Source organism: Mya arenaria, chromosome 15, assembly GCF_026914265.1.
Source record: "Mya arenaria isolate MELC-2E11 chromosome 15, ASM2691426v1".
In the NCBI taxonomy this organism is placed as follows: Eukaryota; Metazoa; Mollusca; class Bivalvia; order Myida; family Myidae; genus Mya; species Mya arenaria.
In genome coordinates, this window is record NC_069136.1 from 23,325,731 (window position 1) to 23,348,679 (window position 22,949).

Here is a 22,949-nt window from a genome sequence, read left to right on the forward strand (position 1 = left end):
TTGGTGACCGAAACCTATCTACGTGCGATAAGATGGGCTGGTCGCGAAATAATAAATAGTGACAAATCTAATTTAGGAACAGGCTTTTACGACAGATATTTGCCATTTTCGTATCATTTGTGTAAACAGGTCTCTAAATGAGCCGTATTGTTCAAATAATTAGTCTTTGATTTGTAGCCGATTTCGAAATTGATTCGGATTGCCTCGCCGGATAAGAAACATATCTCCTTTATGAGAGCTTCAGTTCAGCGAAACATTGGGAAGCGCTGGTGGCAATTTACGAGTGAGAAAAATGCCTGTCGGAGTCGCGAAATTCAACCAATGCTGTGATGTACATTTGCCGTGCAGAGGTGGGTTACTATTTGTGGGATAAGTTTCCGTGACGATAGTTTAGGTTAATTGCGGGGAAGGTGTGACAACATTAAGGTACCATCGAATAGCTGCGTAGTTAATAAATTATGTCGGGTTGATATAAAACTTAACTCAGAGTAATTCATTGAAATTAATTTACATTCGAAACGAGAACAAACATTTTGGAACACTTGGATTTTTTTGGTAATATTGGTGAGTCGATTTTAAAACTTAAAGTGAATTTACATATTGTTTAAACTTTATTTATGACAGGTGTGTATATTAATTTAATCTTTTTTTAAAGGATCGGTATTCATAAAATATCTTAAGACATTTCCAAACTTAAAAAAAATCTCCCAATTATTTATAGCAATGGTCCTATGATATATTTTTCTGGTAATTTCTGAAATATTTGCATTATTATTATTATAAATGCACGCTTATATTAACAAAAAAAAATCTTTTTAATTTGATAAAACATTGACTTCATTTATTAAAAGACTTTGAAGTTTTATGATTACCAGCACAAAATGCAGCTCTGTTATTTGAATTGGATTCGGTATTAGTTAGTCAGTCGACAAGAAGATGAAATGCAGTTTTGTTATTATTTAAAAGAATAAAACTCTTTAACCTTAAATGTGGACTTTTCGCCAATTTCCAAGTTTACATATATACACTTCCAATATAAATACAATAATATCCAGTCATGATTTGTCTCGGCAAAAAAAATCAAGCATACATAGCTGTGTAAATTAATTTCTTTATTATTTAAAAAAAACAAACATTTAAAACTTATATTGGTTAAGTATTTGTGCCTTGAGTTTGGTTAATTACAGCAAGTGTCAACCATTCCTTTTCTGGTGTATTTAATTAATTATACAAGTAATCGTAGCATTAGAACATAGATACAAGCTTGTGTTACAATATTATATTGCACACTGATCTTGATAGTATTGGACCTTGCCACTTCTGTCGGAAAATATTTGCACTATTGAATGTCAATTGAATAAAAGTAAAATTTACCAATATTTTTTTTAATACTTTAGTACATTGAAATTAATAGAGTGTTCGAGGTTATATTTGAACCGACTATTGTTAACATTAATAACGTTATCTTTAAAACGAGAACAAACACCTTCAAATAAGCATTACCGTGAACAGAATAAACAGAGAAGATGGAACGATGTTTGGGGTAGTACAAGTAGAAATGATTTAAAAAAAAAACCTTAGCAGAAATTTACTGATTGACAAAATGAGTGTACACAAACATTAATAGCGTGTTGTTTTTTTCTCTCTGTAATTTGTAATATATGTGAACAGAGTCAATCTTAATATGACTTGAAGAAATAACATCCTGCACAATACTTTGAAAAATCGTACTTGCAAGCTTTGGGAGACAGACCGAATTGTCCCGATTGTCAATCAAAAATTCTCGCCCTGTTTCGGAATTTCGTTTTTGCAAGAGAGGTATGCAACAGGGTATGAAGTAGACTATATAAAGCTGAAAACTAAAGAAAATGAAAAAAATCGTTACAGGTTTTTGTAAAATATCTTACAAATAGTATATATTTAATAATGTTTCTTCTGGCAGTCAGTATAAATATATTTCGAAAGTATTGTGTAAAAGTTAGATAACATGAAGTAAAATCTAAATGGTTAAGAATGGGCGGAGTGAGTGTAGCAAATGAACCCTTCTTAATCATTAAGATAATACGTCAGATCATCAGACTTACTTAGAATACAACCTCATTGGCAACGCAAAATCAAATACAGGGTGTGTAAATCGGATAAGTAACATTAGCCGGTTCTTAATAAGGGCAGTCTATGCCGCTTAAAGAGCCCCGCATTTGTTTTATTTCCGAAATTTGATGAGGTCAATTTTTTCATTAAACACTTCGACAAACCTGTTTTCAAAATGATGTTCTGACAGTGCTCCGTAAGACGGCCGTATTGTGAAAGGGTTGTCTAAGTGTTTTAAGAAACTAAACTCGCAATCAAATTCTGGTAAAAGACTGAAAGTAGGGCTCCGTAAGCGGCATCGACATCATTTCATTTCAAATGGTGACGAAATAGTGAAGTTATCTTTGTTTTAAGTCTTGTTCAAATCAAAATATTGCCTTCCGACGTAGCATTTATGACGCAAGTTATCACGTTGTATACACACACTGGGAATTGAAGCATATGTTTTGCAAAAAAAAAACTATTTGTGTAATTTCTAGTCAAACTTATTGGTTCACTTTCTAGCTATATATAAGCAAGAAAAATAATAATTCCATGTATCAATTCCTGTATTTTGCCAGAAACTAATTATCTAAATAATAAGTTATATCTCTTATTACCAACAATAATTGTCGTTATCTAAATAGCATTACTTTCATTAGTTCCGGTTTAGACCGCAGTCATACGCGCCAAATTAGTTTATGAAATTAATATAACGTTTAGTAATGCCTTACTAGCTTTAGTACGGAAATTCATCACCGGGAAACTCCGTGACTAAACTCGTATGCGTTCAATGAAAAATGTAAAGCATTCCAGGATTTATATAATAATAATAATAATAATAACAAAAGATATCCAAAAATGTTCAAGCATCGATAGGCAATGCAAAGAATACTATTATGTTTCGATGAATAAACGATTTGAAATGCATTATGGTTGATTTCTGCCATTTGGTGTTAGAACTAATAAAGGACGAAATTGCGACAACGCGAAATTGCGCCAACATTCGGATCTTCTCGAACATTTTTAACGAAAACAACCACGGATGTATGCCGGTACATCAGTAGAAGTAGTTCGTAAAATTTGGAATTATTTCATTAATAAAATGCAGTGTTTTAGCTTATATTTGTTGATTTAAGTTTAAATTCATTGCCAGTGAAGTGCAAACACAGTTAAGATTCCCAAGGGTTATGCCATAACGTTTAACTGCTAAATTAAATTACTACGCGATCTACATGCACCGGACTTAAAAAGACCCGATTTCTGACATTGTAAACCATCCATATACATCCGAGGTAAACATTGTTTTCGATAGAAATGGCCAAGGAGCTCCGAATGAATGCGCCAATTGCGGGCAAAAATGCTAGATCGTTGGGGGAAAAATGCGCCAACTTGTAGGTCGAAAATACAAAATATCATCACATAATTCAATTTTTCTCCGAAAAGCATTGCACTTAAAGTATGGCATTTTCTAAAGAGAACACTGACAAAAATCGTATATCAAAGTTCATATCATAAAAGCTGGACTTTCACAGAATAATCGTTTGTGAAAACTTTTTTTTGTCTTTGAATGATCCAATTTTGCGTAAGTGTTAGAAACCAGTAATTTAAGATAGCTGACAAAAGATGAGATCGCAGTTTATCATATTTACGTTCGAACTAGATGATTTATAGCGAAAGCGTTACTAACGCTGTAAGCAAAGAAATTTTCGGCAGTTTCGAAACAATTGAGATATGTTCTATTGTGAGTTATCTAGAATCGAAGGCATTGATGCCAATTCTGAGACAATTCATTTTAAAGTGTCAAAACAGACACTGTAAGAGTGCAGCTTTAAGTTCGTCTTATAATCAAAACGTGATTTGATAAAGAACTGTATTTGAATGATTACTCACAGACATAAATTGTCATATTAGATACTAACGCAAATATGTTTATAGGTTAGAGCGACGATTTCTTCAAGTAAACATTACTTGGTATCCATTGTTGGTTGCTTTAATTTAATTTCAAGGTCTTGAAGTGGGAGTTTGTCTCCTTTTTAGACATTAAAAGCCTTAGTATAAAATACCAGTCAGATAATGGAATCAATTGCATCTAGCTTAGTTCGTTCTTAAGACTTAGAAAATGTTGTATGACTGTCTTTTTACTTGAAACTTTATTGTCAACTTGTTAAGCGATGGACTTATGGATGCTGTTGATTATACAATTTTGGGGGGCTCTGATTATTTCGCAAATGTATTTTTGACGAGCCCGCTTGTGGTGCGCTCGATACGATGAAGGTTCGGTGTGTGTGCATGCTTTTGTGCGTCTGTACGTGCGTTCTTAAAGTAACTTTGCACTTATGTTCACCATGATACGATGATGTGTCGCGTGCAAGACCAATGGTGTAGGTCAAAGGTCAAGGACACACTTAAGGTCATCAGATTGTTTGAGGTGTTGGACAACAATGCCATGCATAACCATTAACTTTCCAAAAGTGGCATTCAAGGTCAAAGGGCGAGGGCCATCTTTCTTAGAAGTGTCCGATGCTTTTGAAATTGGCGGCCTCGACATTGATGGCGTTTCGCCGACAAAACCTTTAGTATGTTAAGATTTAAATCACCGTTCATGGCGGATTTCTGTATGCTATAATGATAAACGGTTGACGTGTTTAAGTCGGTTCTATAATTTTCAATTGTATGTTGAATTCCCTCTTTGTAATAATATTTTGTACACAGTAAGAACATTTCAGCAATATAATTATAGTGGGTTTGTGCAGTTAATGTTATTTTAGATGCATTTGTCTTTTACCTTGAACTTATTTAGTTGTCTATGACCTACATTCGTTTAAATAAAATTTTCGGTAAAAAGCACGTGTCAAAGGAGGTCGAGTCAAAAACCTCCTCCGTATTAGACAAAACATCAAATGAGCCGCAGAAATCGTGGGAGTCTCTGTGTAGTTCTAAGAATGGACAACTAATGATAATAAAGATTTGCTTTTAAAATTAGACTTTATTTCTTAATGTAGTTTCGTTTTCATTTGTTGTAAATTTCAAATTGTCGTTACAAAATGAAATTCTCATTTTATATTTCACACGAAAATTGCATTAAAGATGCACTCTAATACCCAAATAAGATTTACCACAATTAATACAATTGTTTCAATATACCAAAGAGGATAAGTGATGGCGAAATCAATGTTTTTATGAAGGATACCGAGTATAATTTAAAAGAAAGGTGCAGAAAACACAGTATTTCTACCTTATAAGAAAATTGAATATCACAGTAAATATTTTAGCACTCAGCAATCAATTAATATTTTTGCATTTTCAGCTATTAAACACACGGTTACAATCTTTTTATCAGTAATTATATTTAACATAAATGCATTATTTAGTAAGTAGTTAAAGGTTTATCACTCAAAATGTATGTTTGTTATATATGTGTATGTATTGGTTTTGAGTACGAGTGTCACTTTAAGGAGCTAGGTAGGTTTTTGTCGGCCTATAACCAGTTGGATGATTTAAGACATTCAATCTGTCATTTTAGTAACTTCATATGAAAGGGTTTTGATTGTTGAATAAGGATGTATAAATCAATTACCAAAGTAACCTTTAATATGGTAAATATGGCGTGCTCCATATTTCTTGAGTAACCAAACCTTGGATGCCGTGCATGGCCAATCTATAAAGTATTTACAACTTTAAGTGCCTCGATATATTGCATTAATTATTCGTTGTGAGCTTGCGAAGAGCCCAAAGAAAAATAATACGTACATATGGTATTTTCCGTTACATCTCAATAAACTTTCTGGTATATAACATAAAGTAAGACAAACTACGCACCTGTATCTACCTGTAAATAACATGAAGTAAGGAAGTCAAACTACGTACCTGTATCTACTAGTTTGTAACATAAAGTAAGTCAAACTACGCACCTGTTTCTACTAGTTTGTAACATAAAGTAAGTCAAACTAGGCACCTGTATTTACTAGTTTGTAACATAAAGTAAGTCAAACTACGCACCTGTATCTTCTAGTTTGCAACATAAAGTAAGTCGAACTATGCACCTGTATCTACTAGTTTATAACATAAAGCAAGTTAAACTACCAACTTATATATAACATGAAATTAGACAAACTAGGCACCTGTACCTACTGGTATATAACGTGAAGTAAGACAAACTACGCACCTTTACCTACTGGTATATAATGTGAAGTAAGACAAACTACGCACCTGTACCTACTGGTATATAAAGTGAAGTAAGACAAACTACGCACCTGCATCTACTGGTATATAACGCGAAGTAAGACAAACTACGCACCTCTACCTACTGGTATATAACGCGAAGTATGACAAACTACGCACCTCTACCTACTGGTGTATAACGCGAAGTAAGACAAACTACTACCTGTACCTACTGGTATATAACGTGAAGTAAGACAAAATACGCACCTCTACCTGTACCTACTGGTATATAACGTGAAGTAAGACAAACTACGCACCTCTACCTAATGGTATATAACGCAAAGTAAGACAAACTAAGCACCTCTACCTACTGGTATATAACGCGAAGTAAGACAAACTACGCACCTCTACCTACTGGTATATAACGTGAAGTAAGACAAACTACGCACCTCTACCTACTGGTATATAACGCGAAGTAAGACAAACTACGCACCTGTACCTACTGGTATATAACGTGAAGTAAGACAAACTACGCACCTGTACCTACTGGTATATAACGTGAAGTAAGACAAACTACGCACCTGTATCTACTGGTATATAACGTGAAGTATGACAAACTACGCACCTGTACCTACTGGTATATAACGCGAAGTATGACAAACTACGCACCTCTACCTACTGGTATATAACGCGAAGTATGACTACCTACTGGTATATAATGCGAAGTAAGACAACTACGCATCTCTACCTACTGGTATATAACGCGAAGTAAGACAAACTACGCACCTCTACCTACTGGTATATAACGCGAAGTATGACAAACTACGCACCTCTACCTACTGGTATATAACGCGAAGTATGACAAACTACGCACCTCTACCTACTGGTATATAACGCGAAGTAAGACAAACTACGCACCTGTACCTACTGGTATATAACGCGAAGTATGACAAACTACGCACCTCTACCTACTGGTATATAATGTGAAGTAAGACAAACTACGCATCTCTACCTACTGGTATATAACGCGAAGTAAGACAAACTACGCACCTCTACCTACTGGTATATAACGCGAAGTAAGACAAACTACGCACCTGTATCTACTGGTATATAACGCGAAGTAAGACAAACTAAGCACCTGTATCTACTGGTATATAACGCGAAGTAAGACAAACTACGCACCTGTACCTACTGGTATATAACGCGAAGTAAGACAAACTACGCACCTGTATCTACTGGTATATAACGCGAAGTAAGACAAACTACGCACCTGTATCTACTGGTATATAACGCGAAGTAAGACAAACTACGCACCTGTACCTACTGGTATATAACGCGAAGTAAGACAAACTACGCACCTGTATCTACTGGTATATAACGCGAAGTAAGACAAACTACGCACCTGTATCTACTGGTATATAACGCGAAGTAAGACAAACTACGCACCTCTACCTACTGGTATATAACGCGAAGTAAGACAAACTACGCACCTCTACCTACTGGTATATAACGCGAAGTAAGACAAACTACGCACCTGTATCTACTGGTATATAACGCGAAGTAAGACAAACTACGCACCTGTATCTACTGGTATATACGCGAAGTAAGACAAACTACGCACCTGTATCTACTGGTATATAACGCGAAGTAAGACAAACTACGCACCTGTACCTACTGGTATATAACGCGAAGTAAGACAAACTACGCACCTGTATCTACTGGTATATAACGCGAAGTAAGACAAACTACGCACCTGTATCTACTGGTATATAACGCGAAGTAAGACAAACTACGCACCTGTACCTACTGGTATATAACGCGAAGTAAGACAAACTATGCACCTGTACCTACTGGTATATAACGCGAAGTAAGACAAACTATGCACCTGTACCTACTGGTATATAACGCGAAGTAAGACAAACTACTACCTGTACCTACTGGTATATAACGTGAAGTAAGACAAAATACGCACCTGTACCTACTGGTATATAACGTGAAGTAAAACAAACTGCGCACCTGTATCTACTGGTATATAACGCGAAGTATGACAAACTATGCACCTCTACCTACTTGTATATAACGCGAAGTATGACAAACTATGCACCTCTACCTACTGGTATATAACGCGAAGTAAGACAAACTATGCACCTGTACCTACTGGTATATAACGCGAAGTAAGACAAACTACTACCTGTACCTACTGGTATATAACGTGAAGTAAGACAAAATACGCACCTGTACCTACTGGTATATAACGTGAAGTAAAACAAACTGCGCACCTGTATCTACTGGTATATAACGCGAAGTATGACAAACTATGCACCTCTACCTACTTGTATATAACGCGAAGTATGACAAACTATGCACCTCTACCTACTGGTATATAACGCGAAGTATGACAAACTATGCACCTCTACCCCTGTACCTACTGGTATATAACGCGAAGTATGACAAACTACGCACCTCTACCTACTGGTATATAACGCGAAGTATGACAAACTACGCACCTCTACCTACTGGTATATAACGCGAAGTAAGACAAACTACGCACCTCTACCTACTGGTATATAACGTAAAGTAAGACAAACTACGCACCTTTACCTACTGGTATATAACGTAAAGTAAGACAAACTACGCACCTCTACCTACTGGTATATAACGCGAAGTAAGACAAACTACGCACCTCTACCTACTGGTATATAACGCGAAGTAAGACAAACTACGCACCTGTACCTACAAGTATATAACGTAAAGTAAGACAAACTACGCACCTCTACCTACTGGTATATAACGTGAAGTAAGACAAACTACGCACCTCTACCTACTGGTGTATAACGCGAAGTAAGACAAACTACGCACCTCTACCTACTGGTGTATAACGCGAAGTAAGACAAACTACGCACCTCTACCTACTGGTATATAACGTGAAGTAAAACAAACTGCGCACCTGTATCTACTGGTATATAACGCGAAGTATGACAAACTATGCACCTCTACCTACTGGTATATAACGCGAAGTATGACAAACTATGCACCTCTACCTACTGGTATATAACGCGAAGTATGACAAACTATGCACCTCTACCCCTGTACCTACTGGTATATAACGCGAAGTATGACAAACTACGCACCTCTACCTACTGGTATATAACGCGAAGTATGACAAACTACGCACCTCTACCTACTGGTATATAACGCGAAGTAAGACAAACTACGCACCTCTACCTACTGGTATATAACGTAAAGTAAGACAAACTACGCACCTTTACCTACTGGTATATAACGTAAAGTAAGACAAACTACGCACCTCTACCTACTGGTATATAACGCGAAGTAAGACAAACTACGCACCTCTACCTACTGGTATATAACGCGAAGTAAGACAAACTACGCACCTGTACCTACAAGTATATAACGTAAAGTAAGACAAACTACGCACCTCTACCTACTGGTATATAACGTGAAGTAAGACAAACTACGCACCTCTACCTACTGGTGTATAACGCGAAGTAAGACAAACTACGCACCTCTACCTACTGGTGTATAACGCGAAGTAAGACAAACTACGCACCTCTACCTACTGGTATATAACGCGAAGTAAGACAAACTATGCACCTCTACCTACTTGTATATAACGCGAAGTATGACAAACTATGCACCTCTACCTACTGGTATATAACGCGAAGTAAGACAAACTATGCACCTGTACCTACTGGTATATAACGCGAAGTAAGACAAACTACTACCTGTACCTACTGGTATATAACGTGAAGTAAGACAAAATACGCACCTGTACCTACTGGTATATAACGTGAAGTAAAACAAACTGCGCACCTGTATCTACTGGTATATAACGCGAAGTATGACAAACTATGCACCTCTACCTACTTGTATATAACGCGAAGTATGACAAACTATGCACCTCTACCTACTGGTATATAACGCGAAGTATGACAAACTATGCACCTCTACCCCTGTACCTACTGGTATATAACGCGAAGTATGACAAACTACGCACCTCTACCTACTGGTATATAACGCGAAGTATGACAAACTACGCACCTCTACCTACTGGTATATAACGCGAAGTAAGACAAACTACGCACCTCTACCTACTGGTATATAACGTAAAGTAAGACAAACTACGCACCTTTACCTACTGGTATATAACGTAAAGTAAGACAAACTACGCACCTCTACCTACTGGTATATAACGCGAAGTAAGACAAACTACGCACCTCTACCTACTGGTATATAACGCGAAGTAAGACAAACTACGCACCTGTACCTACAAGTATATAACGTAAAGTAAGACAAACTACGCACCTCTACCTACTGGTATATAACGTGAAGTAAGACAAACTACGCACCTCTACCTACTGGTGTATAACGCGAAGTAAGACAAACTACGCACCTCTACCTACTGGTGTATAACGCGAAGTAAGACAAACTACGCACCTCTACCTACTGGTATATAACGTGAAGTAAAACAAACTGCGCACCTGTATCTACTGGTATATAACGCGAAGTATGACAAACTATGCACCTCTACCTACTGGTATATAACGCGAAGTATGACAAACTATGCACCTCTACCTACTGGTATATAACGCGAAGTATGACAAACTATGCACCTCTACCCCTGTACCTACTGGTATATAACGCGAAGTATGACAAACTACGCACCTCTACCTACTGGTATATAACGCGAAGTATGACAAACTACGCACCTCTACCTACTGGTATATAACGCGAAGTAAGACAAACTACGCACCTCTACCTACTGGTATATAACGTAAAGTAAGACAAACTACGCACCTTTACCTACTGGTATATAACGTAAAGTAAGACAAACTACGCACCTCTACCTACTGGTATATAACGCGAAGTAAGACAAACTACGCACCTCTACCTACTGGTATATAACGCGAAGTAAGACAAACTACGCACCTGTACCTACAAGTATATAACGTAAAGTAAGACAAACTACGCACCTCTACCTACTGGTATATAACGTGAAGTAAGACAAACTACGCACCTCTACCTACTGGTGTATAACGCGAAGTAAGACAAACTACGCACCTCTACCTACTGGTGTATAACGCGAAGTAAGACAAACTACGCACCTCTACCTACTGGTATATAACGCGAAGTAAGACAAACTACGCACCTCTACCTACTGGTATATAACGCGAAGTAAGACAAACTACGCACCTGTACCTACTGGTATATAACGTGAAGTAAGACAAACTACGCACCTCTACCTACTGGTATATAACGCGAAGTAAGACAAACTACGCACCTGTACCTACTGGTATATAACGCGAAGTAAGACAAACTACGCACCTGTACCTACTGGTATATAACGCGAAGTAAGACAAACTACGCACCTGTACCTACTGGTATATAACGCGAAGTAAGACAAACTACGCACCTGTACCTACTGGTATATAACGCGAAGTAAGACAAACTACGCACCTCTACCTACTGGTATATAACGCGAAGTAAGACAAACTACGCACCTGTACCTACTGGTATATAACGTGAAGTAAGACAAACTACGCACCTGTACCTACTGGTATATAACGTGAAGTAAGACAAACTACGCACCTGTACCTACTGGTATATAACGTGAAGTAAGACAAACTACGCACCTGTACCTACTGGTATATAACGTGAAGTAAGACAAACTACGCACATGTACCTACTGGTATATAACGTGAAGTAAGACAAACTACGCACCTGTACCTACTGGTATATAACGTGAAGTAAGACAAACTACGCACATGTACCTACTGGTATATAACGTGAAGTAAGACAAACTACGCACATGTACCTACTGGTATATAACGTGAAGTAAGACAAACTACGCACATGTACCTACTGGTATATAACGTGAAGTAAGACAAACTACGCACCTGTACCTACTGGTATATAACGTGAAGTAAGACAAACTACGCACCTGTACCTACTGGTATATAACGTGAAGTAAGACAAACTACGCACCTGTACCTACTGGTATATAACGTGAAGTAAGACAAACTACGCACCTGTACCTACTGGTATATAACGTGAAGTAAGACAAACTACGCACCTGTACCTACTGGTATATAACGTGAAGTAAGACAAACTACGCACCTGTACCTACTGGTATATAACGTGAAGTAAGACAATCTACGCACCTGTACCTACTGGTTGATAACGTGAAGTAAGACAATCTACGCACCTGTACCTACTGGTATATAACGTGAAGTAAGACAAACTACGCACCTTTGCCTACTGGTATATAACGTGAAGTAAGACAAACTACGCACCTTTGCCTACTGGTATATAACGTGAAGTAAGACAAACTACGCACCTGTACATACTGGTATATAACGTGAAGTAAGACAAACTACGCACCTGTACCTACTGGTATATAACGTGAAGGAAGACAAACTACGCACCTGTACCTACTGGTATATAACGTGAAGTAAGACAAACTACGCACCTGTACCTTCTGGTATATAACGTGAAGTAAGACAAACTACGCACCTGTACCTACTGGTATATAACGTGAAGTAAGACAAACAACGCACCTGTACCTACTGGTATATAACGCGAAGTAAGACAAACAACGCACCTGTACCTACTGGTATATAACGCGAAGTAAGACAAACAACGCACCTGTACCTACTGGTATATAACGTGACGCAAGACAAACTACGCACCTCTACCTACTGGTATATAACGTGACGCAAGACAAACTACGCACCTGTACCTACTGGTATATAACGTGAAGTAAGACAAACTACGCACCTGTACCTACTGGTATATAACGTGAAGTAAGACAAACTACGCACCTGTACCTACTGGTATATAACGTGAAGTAAGACAAACTACGTATATAACGTGAAGTAAGACAAACTACGCACCTGTACCTACTTGTATATAACGTGAAGTAAGACAAACTACGCACTTGTTCCTACTGGTATATAACGTAAAGTAAGTAAGTCAAAATATGTAACTCTACTTAATGGTATATAACATGAAGAAAGTAGTAAGACTACGCAGCTGTACCAACATATTTTGACTTTTCAAACAATGCAAGTTTTAGCTCTTCATTTCCAATATATTTATCTGACAATTGAGAACTCTGTCACTTGTCAACATGTTCTGGTATCAGGCGCCTGTGAATAATTTCTAGCAATCACTGGCGTCAGAAATGTCGACAGACGTATTAAAGTTTAATGCATGGCACATGCGATAAAAGTTAGGACACGCGTCGAAAACAACTGACTCATGGTCAAATTAATTATATTTATACACGTATACGCTGACTAGTGTAGGAGGTAAACTATGGTAGTTATGAGAAAGTCTAATAAATTGAATTGTATAAAAAATAACAATGGATTATTCATCGGCATGGGAGGTTCTGGCATCAACCTCTCTGATTTATTTCATACCGTTAAGTATTGCTTGCTTTAAAAAAACCATATGATATGTATACCGGACAGAGTTTCCGTTTTACACACTGTGTTTTCAGTATCACACAGTTGTATTGTGCGCAGATGCAAATCCTTTTTCGCAATACTATGCGTTTGCCGTCGGTTTTAAATGTGTATTAAAGAAAAATATTGTAATGGCTTTAAAGGTATGCCAGAGCCTATTGGTTGCATTATGGCTTGACCAATACGTATTCCCCATACAGTTAAAGATCTGTCAGTGCCTATTTGCCGTATTATTGTCTGACCACTACGTATTCACCGTAAAGTCTGTCACAGACTTCATTACGGATTGACCCACCGCATTTCCCGTTCAGTTTAAGATCTGCCAGTGTCTATCGGCTGCATTATGGCTTAACACCCGCATATCCCGTGCTTTTTAAGATCTACCAGAGCGCATTGGCTGCATTTTGGCTAAACTCAATCGCATTTCCCGTTTAGTTTAAGATCTGTCAGTGTCTACTTGCTACATTACGGCGTGACTTAACCACACGCCCCGCGCAGTTTAAGATCTGCCAGTGTCTATTGGCTATATTATGGTCAATATCGAGAAGTTAAGAAAGAGTGGTCAGCCTCATTTAAATTGGTTCGGACCAGGCTTTGTTTGGGTCACCTTGAATCGATCGACGGGAGGCCCAAAGACCCGACGCGGACTGTGATACTATCTGAGACCCAGAGCCTCGACGAAGACGGTCATACTCGCATACTCGGATATATACGCCTCTGATATCGTAAGGAGTAGGCGTATTCATGACTACAGTAACTCTGTGATTTCGGTCGATTAGTTTAATATTGTTGCTGTTTTCAATAACGGGTTTGACTCAAGGATCTGTTTTGGATTAGAAATGTTCAGCTCTCGTGATACGTAAATGCAGTCTGACAATTAGAATTAAAATAAAAAAACGACTGTATTGGAGAACACGCAAGCGTATTATTGTCAAGATCTGAAGGGAATGCCAGTTGCTCTTTTCATGAATAACTAAAACAAAAACACTTGCTATTCATGTTATATGATTCATGACTTGTTACCGTTACATCAAAAATGCGTTGTAGGCATATCCACTCAATCAACATTTAAACTTTATGGAGATGGTGTTTTAAGTAATTATTTATCTTACACATAGTTCGCTGACTTTTAATATAGCTCAAAAACATTATCGAAACATCTTTCCCAAACTGAATAGCCTTGGTACATACATATTCGACAAGCCTGCATACATTAACACATTGAATCTGTTTTGTTTGCGTAACATGACATACATGTAAGGATTATGTTGGCGTTGTTACCGGCGTCCAAGACGTCACACTTTCATTTCCCTCTAACGTGAGCATTTGTTACATTTCGCTTTATCAACTTTAGTGGTATGACCTTTTAATTATGAAACACTGATCAATTTCACTCAGTACGCTATCTAACTTGGGGAATTTCTACCCAATATTTTCCAAACTTGGTCATAATCTTTATGGGTGAGCTCGATCAGCATCCAGATCAAATTACCAAATCTGGTGTTAAGGCCTTTTAATAGTCAAGAGTTAACAAAATTCACTATGAATCCAATATATACATTTATACATCTGAGTTCATCAAGAGCCAGATTACATTTTTCACTCTGGAGTTATGGTTCTTGAATCGTCAAAAAATTATCACTTTGTCTGCTCTCTGACAAAATTAGCCAATCTTTCGGACTCTAATTAATTAGGATTCAAAGAAATAATAATAACAAGAAGAATTACGTTCTTTAAATGACAAGTTGTATAACACCAACTTGAATATGATTTACCGCCCTTGATTATCAATTTACTTTTCATCAGTACTTCTGAAAGGAATTAAATGAATTGAAGTTCTAATAGAATTAGGACAATGTGAACTTTCTTGAAGTACAGTAACCATAACTCTGAGACCCATATTTACCAAGTTACCTGCTTTGATTTAATAATTAATGTGTAAGCACATTCATTGTAACAAGTAAATCGGTCCGATGGGTTCTAAAATAAAACTTGAATTACCAAAATGAATGTATCAATGTGAATGTATGTATAGTACAAGAACCTAAACTCTATAACCTATTGTTACCAAATTACCTCCCTTGATGAGAAAAAAAGCAAAAACACATTGTATTTAAAAAAGTAAATGGTTCTGATATTGAATGGAATGTGAATCTGCAATATACTTATGACAATGCGAAATTATGGATGGTACCAGAACTAAAACTATATGTTCAATTGTTACCAAATTATCTCCCTTTATAAGCAAACAAGTTCTAAAGCTCAATACATTGAAAATAAAAATAATGAAAATTGGAAAATTGATAAATGGTAATCGTTTGACAAGTATCAATAATATGTGACAATATATAATAATATGTGACACACTGTTCCCAAATTGTTTTTCTAGACATCAAGTGTATGTATTAGCGAATAAATAAAGTTTCAATAGAAGTTGAACGATGTTGGACGGAAGTGAATGAAGCTTTAACCAAATAGGTTCATGTGCTGTTGTGTCGTGTTCAAGATTGATAACCCATATCTTATCAAATGAAAATAATATTTTCATTAAACTATTTTGAAATAAATAAATGAAATTAGAAAGATTAATTCATGGAAAAACGGACTCATCGACATTTAAAAAGACATTTTGTTTCCTAATGTCTTCCCATGACAAATCAGTATGTTTGATGACATTTAAATATATCAGGACGACAATGGAAATCGGAAACTGATTGATGGCAATTATAATGTATCTGTACCCTTCTGAAGTTCAGTGGGCCGATTGTTTAGAATTTTGCTAACTACGTGATTAATGACATTCTTGTTAACGTTTAAACGTAAAAAATGATGATGTGCTGACATATTCAAATTTAAAAAAATAACGCCTGCAACAGTCCATATTTGCATATTATTATACCTCACTTCTATAGAACATATAGTAAAAACGCCAGGGCAATATTTTCGACTATCACCCCGCACTATCACCCTCTGCCGCACTGTCACCCTCTGACGTCATGAAATTGAAAATACGCTACAAATACGCCGCCATGTTGGATTTGTATGTGAAAAATTATGATTAATATAAAACTGGCATTGCAACCTTAAAATGCACTAATTATAAAACCTCACTTCTATAGAACATATGAAATTGGCAATACGGTACTACTGGATTTACTGATAGTATTTTACTTAAAGTCTGTATCACCTGAGCGCTTTGTTTACCAGCCGACAATTCTTGCCAAAATGGCAGCAAGATTCGCAGCTGTCAGTGAAAATGGTATTTTTAGTCTTTAAAATACTACAGTTTTTGTTCGGTATAATAAAATAGATATTGACTTCCTTGAGGGTGACAGTGCATATTGTCAACCTTCGGAAAACACTGTCAACCTCGGCTTCGCCTCGGTTGATAGTATTTACCGCAGGTTGACAATATGCACTGTCACCCTTCAGGCAGTCAATATTTATATATTGTAAACTCTTCGACTTTTAAAGTTCCTTCAAATGGATTTCCCTGTTAAATATATTGGTACTATTCGAAATCCTTTTCAGATTCTGTGAAGGTGTAGAATTGTTTAACATAAACTGATAGCGTACTAACGTAGTCGTATTTACTCAAGCCCGCCGAGTCCCACAAGTATGCATCGTCTATGGGGACCAAGAAATAAAACAGGTTACATCAATAACGCACCTAGGCATTTCCCAAGAGGGCAGCCTTAAAATACGTACACGCATTTCAGAACGCTTACAGAAATGCTAGAAATGCTTTTTTTCAATGGTGGGTCAGGGTGTCCACCCTCTCGGCGTGAACCCCTTAGTATCCACAAGTCTTTACAAAAAAAAATGGAATTCCCATTGCTCTCTACGGCTCCGAACTCTGGAACTCAATGACTAACGCTGACACCTTAGCCATCAACCGTCTCCAACACTTCGTAGCCAAAAGATACAAGGACTGCCTATCTCTACCAGATCGGATATGTCGGAATCTATTCTAGGATTAAATAAGTTAGATACCTACGTCGAAAAATGAAAACTGATGTTCTTACACAAGTTGTTAATGCTTCCAAACAAATGTATAAGCAAACAAATTTTTGTGAGAAAATATAGTTCTTACATTCTTGATAACAACTCAATTAAACGAGGATTTATACCAGATATATGTAAGCTGCTGACCAAATACAACATGCAAGTTGTGCTAAATAGCTACTTCTCCGTAGAAAGAGCCACCGCAGATAAACACATTTGGAAACGCATGGTTAACAATGCTGTTATACTTAAATGCAAGTTATGCTGTGATATCCGTACCTCCAATGATTGCGATTTTATGTTATTTCGTATTCTTCATCCATGTTTACAACCTGCTATTATGTATACTATTTCAAGAAAAAGTAGTTTTCGTCACACAGCACGGAGTATAGCAAAATTGTGGTGCAGACCTTCAATTTTACGAAACAGACATTGTGCTAAGTGTAACTTAACCTTTCAGGAAGAGCTTGTACATATATTAAGCGAGTGTTACCACACATTGGCAATTACAGAAGACTTAACTACCCAAATGAATACTATTTTGAATGAACATGACTATGAAAGCTTAAATAACTTAGAACAAATACAATGGACTCTGCGACTTCTCGGAGCACCTTTAGAACCTTTTATAGACACGGACAACAACGCTCTACTTCTGCAATGTTCATACAATTATACATTACGGTGTATACGTGCATACTTTGACTAGAGTTTGCTGAATCGACATTTAATAGCGCTTATCATAATACCCGTAGCTTGGTTGCTAATCAACTACCGATTATAACCATAATCATAATCACTTTTACCTCAACCTATCTACGTGCACAGCTTAACCGAACAGTATAGAAACATGTTCCTTAAAAGCCTCTTGTTCTGTTTCGTTAGTGTGATTACACAGCAATACTTGTATACATTGCATGCATCGTTTTCTTATACATACCTGTTATTATACTCATCACAGCTATGTTTATAATCACTAATTAAATCGCTAGCTTAAATAACAATGTGGACCCGTTATAAGATGAACAAAATAGAGTACAAAACCTAAAAACAAAAGCATCCAATGTACATATGTGTAACTTAATGTATACATATTATATATAATTTTGTTAGATACGTTTTCCCTGTTTACTGTGTTAACTTGTTCTATATTACTCAATGTTTGAGCACCTTACACGTTGTAAATATATTTGCATATCTTCTGTATAGGAGGAAATGAAGATTGATTGATTGATTGATTGATTGATTGATTGATTGATTGATTGATTGATTGATTGACTAGCCAGCGGATGATTATTTTAAAGCAGACATAACACTATTTTCATATAGTTTTCCTTGTCATATTCTACTTATTATTGAGAAAGTCCACTTATTATTGAGTTTTCTTGTCATTTTCCATTTATTATTGGAATAGTCCACTTATGAATGGGATTTCCTTGTCATATTATTCCATTTATTATTGGAATAGTCAACTTATTATTGAGTTTTCCTTGTCATATTCTACTTATTATTGAAATAGTCCACTGATGATTGAGTTTTCCTTGTCATATTCCATTTATTATTGGAATAGTCCACTTATGATTGAGTTTTCCTTGTAATAAGTCACTGTTTATTGGAATAGTCCACTTATGAATGAGATTTAAATGTAATAGTCCATTTATTATTGAAATAGTCCACTTATGATTGAGTTTTCCTTGTCATATTCCACTTATTATTGGAATAGTCCAGTTATGATTGAGTTTCCCTTGTCATATTCCACTTATTATTGGAATAGTCCACTTATGATTGAGTTTTCCTTGTCATATTCCACGTATTATTGAAATAGTCCACTTATGATTGAGTTTTCCTTGTCATATTCCACTGATTTCTGAAATAGTTTGGTTATTATTTAGTTTCGTTTTCATCATTCATTCATATTTTGACCAAAAAATCGACTTAAGCGAGCGGCTGAGTACAGTACAATCTTACATAACCGTATTCATCATACACCAATATTATCTATCATGTGTTTCCGGTCTGGATAGATAAATCACACCGGGGGCACGAACGTTAGCCGGCAACGGTTTCTTTTTCGATTTTTGGACCGGAAAAAACAGATCGATATTTTTCTTGCACACCTTAAATTATCGAAATGCGGAGAAATAACAAACACAAAAAAACGCGTATTTGTACATTTCGCCCCCCCCCCCAAAAAAAAAAAAATGTTGTTTACTAACGTAACGACGTCAAGTAATATTAGATCCCTATTGACGTCAAACAGTTCCTCTGAAAATCTCATTTTTGACGATTTTTGTTCGTTTATAAATAAAAGTCTTGTATACTTATTTATTTAATTACGCTTTATTGAAATGGCATACTGCACTTTTTATAAAACATACAATAAAAGAAATAAAAAGTAGCATGTTGTTTTACGTGACTCATCTGGCTTATGATGGTATTGTTTAGCATGGCTAAATTCACCAAAAAAGCTAATCCGGTGTGCAAAAATATGTTTTTTTATATTTCTAACGAATGTTTCTTTATCTTTTTTCAGGAATGGAGAAACTTCTCAAATGGATGCCATATTTTTGCTTCATCATAACGATAACACAATCCCTACCAACACGAAGTACAACATCAGGTGACGTCATAGAAGTGCTCGAATATTGCGACGTCATGGCGCTCAATGACGTCATCAAATTGAAAAGTTCGCCAGATGACAGAGACGTTGGAATTTTAGACAATATGATAGATTATCCGTTAAATCCTTACATAGATAATGATATGGTGCAAAGATACATCGACGTAAAGAGACGTAATGTGTATGGCGATGACTATTCAGAGAAACATAACGACGAATATGATCTTGCGTTCAAAAATTGTCTTGAAAAAGTCGTATCAGAATCACTCAGAGAGACTCTTTTCAACGTAAACGCCGAAAACGACAAAACACGTAACGAAGACTTCGACAGGTTTGACGTCGACGGATACGAGAACGGAAAAGATGACGCCGAAAGAACCGTGAACGTTAAACGTAACAGGAACCGAATATCAGCAGCCTTAAATCCGACCGGGTGGCGTAAACGCCGCAGTGATTCTACGCAGGAGACGGAAGATGATCGCTTTATGCGCAACGTGCAAGAACTATTAGAAAAGAGGCAACGCCTTCAATTTAATCCCACAGGGTGGTGAAAAGTTGTTTCAAACTATAACGTTATCATTGTTCTTAAAGGGACTTTTCCACGGATTTTACGTTGCCAACATTTTTAAGAGTTTGTTCTAATTGAGTTTATTTGCTTACTTTCATGAGCGAATACGAAACAACATTGGACAGATAAGTTGTATTCAATTCAGCATAATTTTGTAAATCCAAGACCGAAATCAGTTAAGTTCAATAGCGTTGCTGACGTTTTGGCAAAAAAGAGAATATTCTTTCATATTTTGAAACAATTGGTAACAATAAAACTCTGCTTATTTTTAACTATGTAAAAGTTTTAACTTTTTTTTTTGTTTCGAACTATTGTTACAAGTATTCACATTTCACATGAGCTATTTTGATCGATGTCTGACGCTTTGAAACGTGAATGAGTCCCTTCAATGTTGGTTTCCTATAACAGTACATGCTTATTATTGAAATTGTTTTAAGCTGGTGAAGTAAATGGACGTGTTATAATACCAAACACATGAACAATTATAAACTTTGTACCATGGCGATATTAAATATAACGATCCAAAACAAAATTAACATGTTGAGGGATTAAAGTGGACATAATGAAAATAAAACAAATAAAATATATGAAAGTGTTTCTAAATGAGTCTTATTATAAATAATAATTTGGCCTTACTCGTGTGCCAAAATACAATATAGCAGATTCTGACGACCATTGTTAATTATCAACACTTACTATGGCACCACATTTTAGATTACTTGCAACTACGTTATATCTAAGGCCATGCAAAGGTAGTTTTATCTTTAGCGCAATCAAGCGGTAGAGTTTCGTCATTGGAATACTAGTAGTTTATTTTAGGGTAAGGGTGTGAAATTTCGGATGCCTAGCTGTTGGCGAACCAATAACTTGTTGTTGCCATTTTGAAAGACTTTAATATGTAGAGAAAAAAATATGTTACCAGTCATCGAAAGTCTAATTTTGGATGAACAAGCCCGAATACTTATATACATTGGCATCAATATTTCTGTTAATAAAATTCAGAATTTTAACAAGCCCGGAAGACATTTTACAAGTGAAGGGCTATATCCATTGTAATTGAAAGATTGAAACATCTGTTAATTCGCTTTTGACTTCAGTTGTTATAAAGAACCAAATACAAACTGCCATAACTGAATCTGTATTTTCGGTCTTTAATCTTTACAGCTTAGTATTATCAGCCAAATATCTTTCCAATGATACCAAATTTTCCTTGAGTCACCAGTCATCAAAATTTTACATTATTGTAAAAAGAGCTGTATTTAACCACAACATCACAAATCACATTTCTTTTCAAAATATTGTGAAATATGTGGTCACGAATTTCAGAAATCGATTTTTAATAAAAGGTGTCCTGCCAAACAAAGGGCCGCATACCATAGCGCAGTTTTCACACAAATTGCCCTGAATGTCTTTTCTATTTTGTACATGTATTTGGAAGTGTATGTGACCAGTGTAATATTGTTCCGGTGTTCATTTGTCCGTCTGTATTTATTCTGTCAGTCACTTAACCATACGTTCAATCGTTTTACTTTTACACTTTGGTATAATCAGGGTGAGATATCACGTGACTTAGAAGGGTTCACCGCGGGTAACAATCGATGTTAACGAATAAGTGACGTTAATTTCTAAATAACTTCTTTGACAAAAAATATATTAATATATTTCTTAGCATATAAAAAGCTATCTTATTTTCAGCCTTACATCGTTCTACAAAATTCCGTCAAGTTGACATTTCTGTGTAATTTGAATGGCATATGCACAGGCATAAGAATCACACTAGAATACGAAAATATTTATGATCTCCGTATATGGAGAAAATAAACCTAAGTGAACTCATAAAATTCATTGGGAAAGTGTCTTGTCAGGTACGGAACTGCACATTTATATGAACATTTCAAGTGTTTATGGCGAAATCTTTTAAGCAAGTTTTGTCTAAGAAACTAATATTATTTTATTTCAAGACTGCTAGATAAAATTTAATGTTGTTAAGGAACAACGGCGGAAATCAATCGTTGTATATCGATGTATTCTT

The 22,949-nt window shown here is 36.1% G+C and overlaps 1 protein-coding gene across 2 annotated transcripts; it reads left to right on the top strand.

The window, feature by feature from the left end:
• Positions 1-275: 275 nt before the first annotated feature.
• LOC128220627 (uncharacterized) lies at positions 276-21,469 on the top strand. Of its 2 annotated transcripts, none has more exons than XM_052929103.1 (2): positions 276-350; positions 20,263-21,469. In XM_052929103.1, exons 1-2 carry the CDS (start codon positions 293-295, stop codon positions 20,898-20,900), a joined length of 696 nt encoding a protein of 231 aa, XP_052785063.1. In that variant the 5' UTR covers positions 276-292; the 3' UTR covers positions 20,901-21,469. The 2 variants fall into 2 exon arrangements, with proteins under 2 accessions (XP_052785063.1, XP_052785064.1); XM_052929104.1 differs by lacking the exon at positions 276-350 and adding an exon at positions 403-564.
• The last annotated feature ends 1,480 nt before the right edge of the window (positions 21,470-22,949 follow it).